The 14,857-nt window shown below is 44.6% G+C and overlaps 1 protein-coding gene across 2 annotated transcripts in view; it reads left to right on the top strand.

Moving 5' to 3' along the window:
* Window positions 1-8,641, top strand: part of LOC113028881 (uncharacterized) — a 32,659-nt gene extending 24,018 nt beyond the window's left edge. The window contains exon 4 of one of the 2 annotated variants that reach the window (XM_080306428.1): window positions 7,719-8,641. In XM_080306428.1, coding sequence (XP_080162554.1) covers window positions 7,719-8,408 — 690 coding nt within the window. In that variant the 3' untranslated portion in view covers window positions 8,409-8,641. The remainder of the gene's footprint in view (window positions 1-7,718) is intronic. The other variant, XM_080306429.1, reaches the window with a different exon arrangement.
* Window positions 8,642-14,857: the final 6,216 nt, after the last annotated feature.

Raw genomic sequence — 14,857 nt, 5'->3', positions numbered from 1 at the left:
ATAAGAATGCATGAGATTATGGAGGGGGGGCAATATCTATTACAATACTTCCATCTGTGCCCACCCATTACATGAGTCCCACACTCTCCCCTCCAAAAATGAATGTCATCCTGACATTAGAGATTTTTTCCAGAATGCATGTCTTCAACAGAAGGTTACAGCAGTAGCTTCACTGGGAGTCAGCCTCTCAAGATACGTTCTGTCCGGTAACAGTCTTTGGCATGACATACATCTCCCCCTTCATGTCATGTACCAGCAACAGACACTACTGGCCAGGCAATGTCTGTAAAGTCTCTCCGCCACTCAGGCGTGCTCTGTATCCGGCTGAAGGTGTAGACCTATCACTCTACCATGTAACCTTTTACACAGACACACATTTACTGCTGTATATCTCACATACAAGCCAGTATCTCTCTATGTGTAGCTAGTCTGGTTCTGGTATTCCCTGTTTAACTCATGTGAACTATTAAACAAATACATGCAGTTGTTGCTCTGTCAAATTTGCTCTTTTTAACATTTGCTACTGTGAACACTTCCCTTTCTGTTTAAACTGTCACCACAGTAAACTCAACATGTGACAATGAACTTAGTTTTTTCCTCTTAGCTGTGGACATCACTTGTGTCTGTTTATGACTGATGGCTGACCTAAGGTGTCATACGTGAGTGTCTTGGGTGGATTTCTGCATCGGAAAGGATACTTTCTTGTGGGAACTGGCTGTGAGTTGGGCTCTCCCTCGTCTTCTTCATCAGATGACGACACCTGTCCTTGACTTCTTCTGTTCTCCTCCCCAGACAGCTCACTTCGCCCTGCCTCTTCCTCCTCTGCACTTGACTCCAGTCCACCTTTTCCACCCTCGTCTAGGCACTCGCTGCTGACACCACCACTTGACAGTTCTCCGTTAGCTTCTTCTGGCTGGAACTCCTCTGCCTCTGCCCTCAGCTGACTCCTGATCTGGGTGGGTGATTCCGCAGCTTGTGTGGTGATAATTCCCCAGTCACCCTCATCCTCTGAACCGCTGTCGTGGTCACTCTCCTGCTGCTTTTCTTGGGTCTTTCCTTTTCTTTGTTGTTTGGCATCCTCCTTCCCATTCTTGTTTTTCTCCAGCTTCTCCTCCTGGACGGGGAGAAAGTCACAGGGCAGTAGGAGGTTCCTGTGCAGAACTCTCACTTTCCCTGGTCCTCTCTCTGGCTGTACGGCATAGACAGGGCTATCTTTGTGCTTTCTTTCTAACACGACATGTACTCGCTCCTCCCAGTAAGACCTTAGCTTTCCGGGCCCACCCCGATCTCTGAAGTTCCGTACTAGCACCCGACATCCCGGTTGCAGTTCCACTCCATGAGCCTTCCGATCATACTGCTTTTTCGCTCTGTTCCTCTCTTTCTGGGCTGTTTCTGATGCCAGTCTGTATGCCTCTTGCATCCTACTTCTCCACTTACAGACGTAATCACTGTGAGAAGTACTCTGGTCACCTGGAACCAGGCCAAACATGATGTCCACTGGTAGGCGGGGGTTTCTGCCATAGAGAAGATAATATGGGGCATATCCTGTTGCTTCACTGCGTATGCAGTTATACGCATGCACCACTTTGCTCAAGGAGTTTTTCCAGTCCGCCTTGGCTTCCTCTGTCAGGCTCCTCAACATGGAAAGGAGTGTCCGATTAAATCTCTCCACCTGGCCGTTCCCCGCTGCATGGTAAGGTGTTGTGCGTGACACCTGGATTCCACAGTACTTTTCCAGGGTGGCAAACAGCTGGTTCTCAAACTCCCTTCCCTGATCATGGTGTAACTGGGCAGGGAATCCAAATTTGAGCACAAAATCTCCAAAGATCTTTTCTGCCGCTGTTCTTGCTGACTTGTTGGTGCATGCATATGCCTGTGCAAACCGGGTGAAATGATCCATCACGACTAGGATGTACTCATATCCTCCTTTACAACTCTCCAGATGCAGGAAGTCTATTGAGACCATCTCAAAAGGGTATGTGGTGACAATGTTGACCAGCGGTGCTCTGTCTGGTTTGCCGGGACGTTTCCGTTTCAAGCAACTGCACACCTTAGTCACATAATGTTCCACATGTCTTTGCATATGTGGCCAATAGAATCGATCACGGACCAAGGCGAGTGTCCGCTCCACTCCGAGATGTCCCATTTCCTCATGGAGCTCCTTGTACACCAGCTGATGGAATTTTGTGGGTAACACTAGCTGAGCTCGAGCAGCTGATTTCCTGTACAGGATGTCATCTTTGTCGAGGTACAGCTTACTCTTTTCCCGGCTTAGAACGGAAGTGTCTTCCCCCCTGTCTCTTCCTCTCCAAGGGGGCCATTGTCCTGTCATAACACATTCTCGCACCCTGCCAATGACTGGATCATCCTCCTGTGCTTTCTTTAGTGTCTCTTTGGAGATCTGTGTCACTGGGGCTATTACTCGTTCAAGCTCTACATCAGCACATGCTGTGGTTATGGTAGCTGGACACATCCATGGCTCATCTTCATGGGCTTTCAACTGACGCACCTCTGTCGCAGGGGTGATTACCTCTGGTTTCATTTCCTGCGAGCATGTGCGCATGTACTCCTCCATGTCTAGCGGCATTCGTGATAAACCATCAGCATTGCCATTAGCCCTTCCCGGCCAATACTTGATTGAGAAGTTAAAATCGGCTAGCTCAGCAACCCACCGGTGTGTTGTAGCATTTAGCTTCGCTGTAGTCAGGACATAGGTCAACGGATTGTTATCTGTATACACTGTGAACGAAGGTGCGTAGTACAGATACTCCCGAAACCTCTCACAGATTGCCCACTTCATTGCTAGAAACTCTAGCTTTCCAGAGTGGAGGTGGTAGTTGGTTTCTGGAGCTGTTAGAGTTCTCGACCCATACCCAATGACAACCAGTTGGCCCTGCTGTCTCTGGTACAGGACTGCACCAAGCCCTTCTTGAGAGACATCACAGTGCAGCACAAATGGCCTTTCAAAGTCAGGGTATGCCAGGAGTGGTGGACTCAGCAGGTGTTCTATCAGTTGGCATAGCACTGCCTGGTGTTGTTCTGTCCATGTGATTGGCTGGCTTGAGTGGCGTTGGTCTGCTTTTTTTCCGCTGTCCTTTGTGCTTTGTTACCGTTGATCTTCTGTCAGTAATCACTTGACTCTTTCCGATCGATAGCAGCTGGTATAGTGGCTTGGCAGTGCGTGAGAAGTTTGGAATGTAGGGGCGGTAGTATGACAGGAAACCTAGCATTTTCCTTAGGTCTCCCACAGTCTCAGGTTTGCGGTTTTTTAGTGCTTGCACTGGTGCCAATTCAGCAGGGTCCATGCAGTAGCCATCTTTGGATACAATTTTTCCCAAGAATTTCACCTTGTCCTTGAACACTTCACACTTTTTGGGGGTTAGCTTCACCCCGTGCTCTTGGTAGCGGCGCAGGACCTCCCTCAGATCACGCAGGTGGTCCTCAAATGATCTGCTGTGGACCAAATTGTCATCCAGATATGGCTGAGATATTTCATCCCTCAAGCCTGCCAGGCACTCTTCCATACTGCGCTGGAACTCTGCTGGAGCCGAGGACAAACCAAAGGGAATCCTTACCCACTCATATAAGCCCCAAGGTGTGATGAAGGCTGTGAGGGGTCTGCTACTCTCCTCCAGGAAACCCTGGTGGTACGCCTTGCCCTGGTCCAACACTGAGAACCATGCACTCCCAGTCAGGCTGTTTAGCATGTCTTGAACACGAGGGATGGGGTGACGGTCAGGAATGGATTTCCGGTTTAACTCACGGTAATCCACGCAGAGACGCAGACTTCCATCCTTCTTGCGCACACAGACGATGGGCGATGAGTAGGGGGAACGGGATTTCTGAATCCATCCTCTATTCAACAGGTCCTCCAAATACTCCTTCACCTCCTTGTGGAGTGGCTTGGGGACTGAGATGTATGTGCGTCTTACTGGGGTTGTGTCATTCAATCTGATCTTTAACTGCAGGGAGGGGATGCATCCCACATCGCTCTCATCTTTTGAAAATGCAGCACACTCATCACGCAGGACTTTTCTCACCTGCTCCTGCTGGTCTGGGGTCAGGTGATCAACTGACACCGGTGGGTCCCATAAATCTTGGCTGCATCTGCCCACCTCTTCATACTCCCCTTTGTGCTGTTCTGGGGCGCTGATGGTGCTCCCTGTGTTTTCACTAGCACACGTCAACTTGCCCATGTTTTCAGCACTTACTGGTCTTACGTCTACTGGGTAAATAGCCTTCACTTGCTGTAGCCGTCCCAACACTGCATGAGGGAGGAGGGTGATGTCATGGCTGCTGCCATTCGTGACTGGAATAACCACCCTGGACCGGGTTCCCCTCTGCAGTCCAATGACAGTTTCATTCAGGTTAACCCCCTCTGGTAGTTTTGAAATGTCCTCTGGTTCGAAAAGAACCTCCTGTTTCAGGCGAAGGGGACCTGTCCTCACACTGCACTTAACCTCCCTGCTTTGTCCCGCTGGAATCACTATCTTTTGCCTCCCAACTTTCACCACACCCTCCTCGTCGCTTTTGTGGCAGCGCTGCACGATGTTAATTAGCACTTCCGCTTTCTTACAATCAATCGAGAAGGCTTCCCTTACCACCGCAGGTGTAACGTCTGGATGCTGCTCCATTCCATCCTTCACAAAATGCTCAATCACATTATAGCCAATGATGGGTGGCTCTGCTACTCCTGGTTCTTTTGAGACAAGCACGGGGACAACTAGCTCTGGCTGTGGATCTCTAGTTGACCCCAGTCTAAATTTTAGCTCAACCCAACCTGCGAAGGGTATGGGTGTTTGGTTCGCTGCTTTGCCCACCAGAGCCTCATCCTCACCTAGGAGTTCACTTGTGCTTCTCAGTTGGATATGTGGAAAGCAGGACTTCCTCCAGTTCTCATTAATGATAGTCACCTGTGAGCCTGTATCCCACAATGCTTGTGTTTCTACACCTTCAAAGAAACAATCCACCATACACTTCTTCCCGATCAGGGCTCTCAGCTTAGCCTGACAGCGTAGTGAGAGATGACTGGCATACGTGGCACCCACAGTCTCTTTAGCCTTGCCACTCTGCTCTAATTCTGCCTCCAGCTGTCTTATCCGATTCCAAAGCAGTTCATGCAACTTGTCATCTGCTTCAGCATGGATGGGAATTAATGATTTGGGAGGGGCGATGGTCTGGATTCCCACTTGAGTGCTCTCCGATCTTTCTGCTGCCCCCCTTCGCCCTCTACAGCCTCTGGAGAGGTGTCCTGGCTGGCCACACTTGAAGCAGTGTTCACACCCTTCATTGGTTCCCTGCTCCTGGCATGCCTTACATCCCCTCCTCCCACTGGTTCTTAGTGGGCGAGTGGGGCCTTGAGGGGTGGTGATGCTCCTCCTTAATTCAGCCATCTCCTCTCTCAGCAGCCTGACCGCTTCATGCAGCTCTGACTCTCGGGAAGCAGCTACAACAGGTGTTCTGCGGTTCTTGGGTTTCACCACTTCAGCTGATTGCTCTTGAGTCCCCAACCTAGTTTCGGCTACACCCAGACCCAATTGACTGGCTGGCCTTTCCGTCTGGAGTTCATTTACTTTCACAGATTTGCTGCCTGTAGTTTTCTTTTGCTTCAATTGTCTTTCTGATTCAACACTAGCTGCTTCATTCATCTTATCAATGAGGATTTCATCTGTCACCCGAGGGTCATCCAGATAGGGCTTGAGCTGAAACTTGATAGGGTCACTCAGTAGCCCAGTACTGACCGACCTCAAGAATTTCTTCTGGATGAGCTCAGGGCTGTATTGTTCATCGGACCCCGTGTCTTCCGATGCAAGCAGCAGCCTCTCTTTTAACTCAATTGCTCTGAAGAGGAAGTTTTGGGGAGACTCACGGCTGTCTTGTGTGACGTTCACTAGTCTGTGATACAAATCTGTGGTGCTATCTTCTTTAAAATGCCCCTTTAATATGGCCTTCAATTGGGGGAGGGTGAGGTCACGTTTTATCTCAAGCATGTCTCTAAGACTCAAACCTGGGCTGACAGACTTCACCACAGCCTCTATAACCTCCGCTTCACTGTGTCCTTTGTTCAGACCTCTGTCAATCTGATGCATCAGGTTGGTGTATGAGAGTCTGTCCTTTTGGCCCTTCTCCCCAATTTGACCACAGATTTTGAATTCCCTCCTTATCGTCACTTCCGAAAGGCGGTTGGCTGCGACAGGAAACACATTTTGTGGGGTGGTTGGTTGATTTGGTGGTGTCCTCTCCACCCTTCCACTCAGCTTCCTAATTTCTTCCTGCAGTGCTTTGCTGTTTCTCTGGAGCTGTGCATATCTCTCTGCTAAATCAACTTCTTCCCTTATTTCCTGAGCCCCCTGTGGCGAGCTCGTTGGATTTGATCCACTTTCTGTGCTTCTGGAGCTCCCTATCGCTGGGTCGACACTTTCTAACATTTTCTTTAGATAGCAGAGCGCAACATCCTGCTCTTCATCATTAATAACCTTGTCCATCGATTCTGTAATTAATCTTATTAACGCTCGTCTTGTTGTGACATTTCCACTAGGGATTTTAGCTTCAGCACATACCCCTTTGAGTTGGTCGAGTTGTAGGTTCCAGAGTGTCTGGGACACAGTCTCTGCCAGCTCCTCGAGGTCCATCGTGGTTGCTGTAGCCACGCCCCTTCCTTATTTTCATCACGCTGGACACGGCGTTAATAATCCCAGCGGTGCCTCCAATATTTGTTGCACACTTGGACAAATGACACTTCCAGGCGTGCATGAGTTCAAAATCGTTCTCTTTACTTGCTCTTTTGCAACTGCAAATACAAAACACAAGCACTTCAGTTCAGCGTAGCTGCGCTCTGCAGGCTATCTGTGCAGTAGAACACACGCGACCATTTTACATATAACTACTGAACACGTGTTAACAAAGTACTCATTTACTCAGTATTTTCCCACCAATGTTCATATTACAATATTCTGCACACTCGTATGCTCCTCCAACTAGTATTGTTGTGCATGGAGACTACCCTCTCGATCCCCTCATTTGCGATGTGACATCCCGTTTAACACCAGTTCAGGTACATCATGTAAATCACAAACTCCGACATTAGCGTTGTGTTCCATTAATGACAGTACCATACTGTAATACATTTCTCATACGTCAACATCATTCCGTTTATCAACACATAACTTGTGCTCACCTGCAAATACAAAACACAAGCACTTCAGTTCAGCGTAGCTGCGCTCTGCAGGCTATCTGTGCAGTAGAACACACAGGACCCCAAGGCTGCCCGATTCAGTGCCTGCGTGAGCCCGAAGCTGCCCGTTTCAGTGCCTGCGTGAGCACCACCCGTGGGAATCATCATTGATCAGAGTATCCTAGCTATATTGCCAGTTATCACAGTATGTGTCAGAAATAGTAATACAGAACTGAACGCATAACATAACAATGATAAGAATGCATGAGATTATGGAGGGGGGGCAATATCTATTACAATACTTCCATCTGTGCCCACCCATTACATGAGTCCCACATAAGTCAGATGTTACTATAATATTAAAGAAGTATTACTGTAGTATTATGGTGGTAGTATTGTAGTTATCGTAGCCCAGTAAACTGAGTGTGTTAATTGAAACAATTAAATATAATTGGACGTCCGCAGAGATGCTCTTTATTTCAGGTGACGTTCAGGATAAAAGTGTTGAAGGACTGACTTACACTGTCTTTGTGTCTTTGTTTAGAAGCAGAGCGACACAGATGGATCCACTTCTCAACCTTGTCATCGCTGTGGTGGTGGGAAAGACTTTCGTTGTGACATCTGTGGAAAAACTTTCAGTCAGCAAGCCGGCCTAAAAATACATCAACGTAAACACACTGGAGACAAACTGAAATACTGCAAAGAATGTGGGAGAAGCTTCCCCACATCAGCTGAGTTAAAACGACACAAACTCTTTCACAGTGGTGTCAAAAAGCACCTCTGTGATCAGTGTGGGTCATCCTTCACCACTGCAGGTCACCTTAAAACACACAAACGAGTCCACACAGGAGAGAAACCATACATGTGCAGACACTGTGACAAAAGCTTCTCACGTTCAGATAATTGTAACGAGCATGAACGTACACACATGGAAGGAAACTACAGCTGTGAGCAGTGTGACAAGAGCTTCAAAAATCTCAGTTCATACTCTGCACACAAACGATCCCACGTTACTAATAAACTGTTTCACTGTTACCAATGTTCCAAAACATTCACTTCATTATCTGCTCTGTGCAAACATCAGCGGGATCACGCAGGGCTGAAATCGTTCCCATCACAGGATGACGGTGAATCTGAAGAGAGAGAAACATCCTCTTCTGGTTTCAGAGTCCAACTTAAAACCCTGGAGATCAGGCTCCACAGAGTTCAGATAGACTCTGCTGTAAAGATCTAATGAGGCAGCTATGAATGAAAATGTTCCCGTAGTTCCATTTGAATCTTTGTAAACTGTTCTTCTGTGGTGTTTGTGTTCAGTGGTTACCTTTTTTTTCAGTGATTTCCGTTTTCTTTCTCAAAAGTTCAATGAAAAATCAGTTCCCTGTTCTTAAGTTTTTATTGAATTTATTTTGTTAAATAAAGTTAAATGAAGTTAAAAAATGTTAAATAAAGGAATAATTTAATGACAAAGATTTTGAGCCATGATGTCATTTCCTGTATTTCAGAGTAAAGACTGAAGTGACAAATGGAAACATGTTTACAGTCAGAGTCTGATGATCTGTTTTCAGTGGCACAGATGGAGGTTTATCAGAGGAGGAGACTTGGCTGTTCTTTACTCACACTGAACAGGGTTCCTGCAGCTTATGAAAAATCTGTCCTGAAAAATAAGATCTTTAAAATCTTTTATCAAACTTGCTGTAGGTATGAAAACTTCTGATTTTCTGTTTAAGCTGTCAAAAAGATTCATTTTGGAGAATAATCTTTTAAAGTTGTGGTTTCACTTGCTCAATTTATCAGCGTTTCCTGATACAAGGCAGGATGGATCCATGCTTTTGTTGTTTAAGACAAATTCTGGCACTAAAATCTGAGTGTTGCAGAAATTGAGACCCATCAGACCAGGCAGCATTTTTCAATCTTCTATCGTCCACTTTAGTTCAAAAATCATTTCATTTTCTATAAGAATGTCATTAAAAACCTGTGAGAGTGCTGTTTCAGTGGAATGTAAATGTTTAAAACTAGATTAAAAAACCTCCATAATACCATTAGTATCAAAATTGTATTGAATTGGGTAAATACTATATTCTGGGAGTTTTGAGATCGGTCTACAATTTGAGCAAACTGAGGGTTCAAGGAAAGTTTTTTGTAATAAAGGATGTACAATTGCATGTTTAAAACCATCGCGAACCACACTGGAAGTCATACTGCTATTTATAACGGCAAGGACTGAGGTTCCAATCGAGGGAAAAACCTCTTTAAAGAGCCATGCAGGGATAACATCCAGGGCTCGCAAAATTTTAAAATCCCTGGTAGCCCTTCGGGCAGGCACTCTTTAGTTTTTGGTAGCCCGAAATAAATTTGAGTAGCCCGAATAAAAAAAGATTGTTTTTATTGCATAATATTGTAAAGGAAACAAAACATCAATCAAAAAATTGTTAAAACACAAATTACAACAACTGTGTAAACATTACAATCAACTCAAATATCTGGTTCTAATTAAACAGAATTTTCTGTGAACTTGTTAGAACTGTGTAGAACATGAATTAGTCTGTGTCAGATCCTGAATCTGAAATTTCCACTGAAGTCTCGGATGAGAAAATGCCACTCGACGTTGAGGGCATAGCATCTCCTTCATCAGCTTTCTCTTCGTGTGCATTGCCCTCCATTTCACTGCTCTTTGTTCTTGTCGGGGTTTTATGATCCAGGTGTCTTGAACCTTTTCCAGAAAACATCCAGAAACGAATCGACTTGTCAGGGCAAAAAGATTCAACTGTTTCCCCATTAATGGAGAGTTGCATGCAGTCATTCAGTGTTTCAGAGGTACGATGTGTTGTCTTCACTCGGTTCATGCAAGAAAATCCTCTCTCACAGATGGCTGTCGATGGACTAAGTGTCAACATTAATTTCACCAGCAACAAGATATGAGAGAGGTGTTCTGGATTCTCAGAGAGGAGATCTCTGTACAAGCAATCTACTTTGCGACCCCGGCGTTCTGCAAGCCACACTTTTAGATCCATCCATTCTTGTGGAATTTTCTCTTTCTCTTCTGCATCTAGCAAACAGGCAAAATGTGTGACAAGATAATCCACCTCTTCATCCCCATAATTTGCTAGTTCTTCTCTGGGGTAGGGAAGAGTGGAAGGGTCAAAAACCTTGAAACAAGAGAGAGGCTTTTCATGGAGATTTTTAAATCTGTTGTCCATGTACTTGACTGTGTTGTCAATAATCTTCTGGATCTCTGCACCAAAGGTGTCTTTGTCTGTTCCCTCACCTCTTCTAGCAGGTCACTGACTTTTTGTTAGCTGAGTTCCACAGTAGCAAATGCTACCATCCTGGTTCGCTGTGAACTTTGTGTCCAAGGTTTTCTGATATTCGCCTGGTTTTGTTTTTGGGCTGAGTAAGCGTGATGTTGTGCTCTCAACTAACTGATTTGTTCGTGTGATGTTTAGGTTATCATGCTGAAAATCAGTAGAGCACTTGGATAAGATGGTACTGTAGTCCAACATGAAATGCAGGAAGCGAACAAATTTCTCAGTCTTCATCTCCTGCACCACCCCCTTAGCCTTGGCTGCATCCTCGGCTTTGACATCACTTCCTTCTGCCATGTTCTCCATATGAACAACAGTGGGAGTGTAATTTTTTTCCACAGCCTTTAGACATCTCAGCCGGCTTAGAAGCCACCGTGTGCTCTTCAGCCCACTGAAATGTGCCAGCCTCTCATTTAGCAGTTCACTTATTTCTGTCAGCTCTCTTCGCTTCTTTGGGGAATAGTAGTACATCTTAACCCTTGTGTGGTGTTCGTATTTTTGTTACTCAGCCAGTGTTCATGGGTCTGGTGGACCCGCCAGAGTTTTGGCTTTCCAAATTAACACTATCAAACAATTTTATGTTAAATTACTCAACAGATGTTTACTTCATCCCAATTACAAGACATATGAACAGCAAACATGGTTAATTTTTTCCCTTTACCTTTGTTAGATCACATTTATGAATTAATGTGCTTCTCGTTTTTCTTTTATATAAAATGTTATAAATAAATCAGTTATAATCAAGTGGAGTGAGTGGAAAGACACAACACATTTACACGTGAAAAAATAATTAATTGTTTAATTTTTCTTTTGAAAAAAACTGAACACGGGTCTCACAGACCCGAACACCATACAAGGGTTAAAGATGGTTTTCAGTGTATCTTCAAATTTCACCAGGTACTCACAGCCTTTCACGCTATCCAGCACGGCTAGCTCTAGTTTGTGTGCCACACAGTGGATTGTTATGATGTGGGGTATCCTCTGTTTCAGTCTCCCAGCTACTCCTGTTTTCTCACCCATCATCACTGCAGCACCATCAAAATTTGCACAAACTACTTTCTTTTTCCATGTGTCCTCTCTGATACCCATGGTGTTCACTGCTTCATCAATAGCCTCTAAAATACCTGCAGGATTTGCACTCTTGACTGGCTGACATTTGATCATGTATGTGGCTATGTCACCATTATCCCTCACATACCTGACGTGAACCAACTCCTGTTCTATTATACCAGTGTCTGTACTGCCATCTGCAAGAATGGATAAGAACCTGCTTTCTTGAATTTCCTTTTCAATCTGGTCTCTTGAAGTTTGTGCTATTGTTCCAATAAACTCTCTGCAAGCATGGTCATTGAGGTAAGTGGAACCAAGATCTAGGCCATTTGCTTTCTGAAGTTTGCAAAGACTGCTAAATTTTGCCAGTGGCAGTTCACTCTTTGCAACATAGTACGCAGTTCTAAACAGCTTTTTCAGGACTTCTTGTTGTGCTTGGTTTATTTTTAGTATGGTTTTTGCAATTGGTGTTTGTTCTGGGACAGATGCTGCAGACTGAGCGCCAATGCATTTCTTGTGATGCAGAGATTTCTCATGAGTTCTGATGGGGTCTTTCCTAAAATTACTGGTCCCAGTAACAAAGGCGCTTGTCGACTCAGCAATAGAGGGAAACTCACGACACACCCGGCAGAACATCATGTTATTTACCTTGTCATATTCCAGCCACAGAAATTCTTTTGTCCATGAATCCAAAAAACTGCGCTTTCTTTTTGCCTCGTAATCTGATTTATCATAACTTTTCCGCTTTGTGGTAGGCCTTTCTTTGCCTGTCCCTTCTTCATCCTGACCTGTCTTTTTTGGCTCAGCTGAACTAAAATACCTGCGTAAATCCATCTGTCTTTACACATGCCAGAGATTTTTTTTTTTTTTTTTAATTCTCTGCGCAGTCAACCTCTAGCACGTTTAAGCTTGCTGCGGAAGATTTCACGTGCCACGTTTGAAGAGTAAGCTAGTGAGTGATGTTGTGTCCTGTCTGACTATACCATATTGCACCACTAGAGGGTGGTGTCGTGAAATAAGAGGAAAGTGCAGTCGGGAAATTGTAGAGTTAGAATATAGTTAAGACGGCTATATGATAACTCGATATGTCTCCCTGTTACCTCTACGATGTAAAGTTATGTGCTGCATTCATTAAAGAGCACTGTTCTTTGATGAGGACTCAGCTAATTACTCAGCTACATTTGCGAAAGAAAGCAAAGGCATTGTCATATATTTTTACTTCCTATGATAGCCCGACGGGCAGGGCTGAGATAGATTTTGGTAGCCCGACTGGAAATATCACTAGGGCTAGCGATTTTGCGAGCCCTGACATCCGCAGGAGAATCAGAGGGTTTCATTTGTCTAACCAGCTCATTAAGAACTGTGAATGAAACAGGCTCAAACGAATGTAAAACAGCTGAGCAGAGAATAAACACTGATGGGTCATTTGTAGGAAGTACTATTGCTGACCTGACAGACTCGACCTTGTTTACAAAGAAATAAAGGAACTGATTACATGTGTCAGCAGAGGCTTCAGGGTTGTTTAGAGTAGAGCTGATAGTGTTAAAGAGAACACGGCGATTATGACAATTTAACACAATGATCTGAGAAAAATATCTGTTTCTCTCATTTTCACTGTATTCTGATCAAATTTCCAACATTCTTTTAACATTTCAAAAGAAACCTGCAATTTGTCTTTCTTCCACTTTCACTCTGCTCTCCTACACTGACGCCTGACTGCTCGGGTGGATTCATTTAACCAGGGCTGAGGAACACATTTTGAGAGCCTGGTTTTTAATGGGTTCACAGTGTTTAGGGTCTGAGTACAGGTTTCCTGGAACTGCAAAAGCAGCTCATCTGGGGTGGGCCCAATAAGTAATCTCGGGATCGGTAAAGATTTTCTTTATAAAAGTGGAGGAGAAGACAGCAGCGGCGGGGTGGAGCGCGAGCTTTAAACTCATGCACAAGAGAAATGTCAAATAAAACAGGTTTGTGATGAGAGAACACTGAATCCCACATTTCCAAATATAAAACAGATAAACCATATGATAACACCAGGTCAAGAGTCTGCTCCTGCTGGTGTGTAGGGCCTTCTACAAACTGTACAAGGTCAAAACACTGAATAAGATTTAAAAACTCCTGAGCAAGCAGTCCATCAGGGCAACAGACATGAATATTAAAATCACCAACTATTATAATCTGATCCTGTTTCGGTACAATTTCAGCCCAAAACATGAAAAGTCATTTAAAAATCTTTGTTAAAGTTAGGCGCTGATAGATTACTGCACACACAACCGGTTGAGAGCGTCAAAGGTCAGATATGAGAAGTTCAACGCTGGAGGGGAAACCAGTACATGGAGTTGTTTGTAGTGAAAGTTCTTTTCTTAAAAACAGTCAATATTCCTCCTCCTCTACCTGATCTCCTTGGAGCATTAAGAAATGAGCAGTCGGAGGGTAACAGTTCAGAAATAAAGCTAGGCTCACCCACTCTCATCTGTGTCTCAGTCACAAACAGGAGATCCAATCCACTGGAAGAAAAAAAATTGTTTATAATGAACTCTTTATTTGCTAAAACCTCACATTTATCAGAGCCACCCTTGTTGGAGCTGGAGCCTGAGTAGAAGTTGTCTGTGTAGCCCACGTTAATGCGTACAAATTCAAAAGGTTTATTCAACGACTCTCAAGATGCAAAAAACAGTGGCGAGCAGGGTTATGGACACCTCAGCCCACAACAGGAACCAGACAGGAGAAAACAGGATCCAAGAGACGCCTTTGGATGTGACAGAAAGGACCATAACCATCTGGAGCGGCCATTGAAGAAAAGGTAAGGCAGCTTTAAGCTTCATGTTTGTGTTTATGCCTGTGTCTTTCAGTGGAGGCTGGAGGCACTGAAAGGCTTTTCTATCAGTTCCTGATGAAAGATTTTTGAGTTTTGTGATTATGTTTATTTGTAGCTTCATTTAAAGGAAGAAGAGCTTGTGAATTGGAACCACCACAGAGAAAGGGAGTGAAAACATATGTGCAGAGGAATGCTGTGACATACGATATTACTTCCTGTGTTAACAGACAAGTTAACTGTCTCTCTCTCTCTTTCTCTCCTTATAAGGGAATGTTTTGTTTTCTATACATACCAAGTTATCTCCTGTTTCAACGGACAAGCTAAAGGTCTCTCCTTTTAAGGAGATATGATCAGTTCCATACATGCCACTCCTACTGCTGTGGAAACTTGCTTGAAGTATAAATAAAGAATACTCTGAAAGCCCTGGGCAGTTTTTCTGTGTCACATCTGTTGTGCAAGCCAGTGCAAGGCAGATCGGACCGGGACCGCCCATGCGCATGTAAAAAATAGATA

The sequence above is a fragment of the Astatotilapia calliptera genome, chromosome 9 (genome assembly GCF_964374335.1).
Source record: "Astatotilapia calliptera chromosome 9, fAstCal68.1, whole genome shotgun sequence".
NCBI classification, from domain to species: Eukaryota; Metazoa; Chordata; class Actinopteri; order Cichliformes; family Cichlidae; genus Astatotilapia; species Astatotilapia calliptera.
This window is presented reverse-complemented; position numbering and strand designations above follow the sequence as displayed.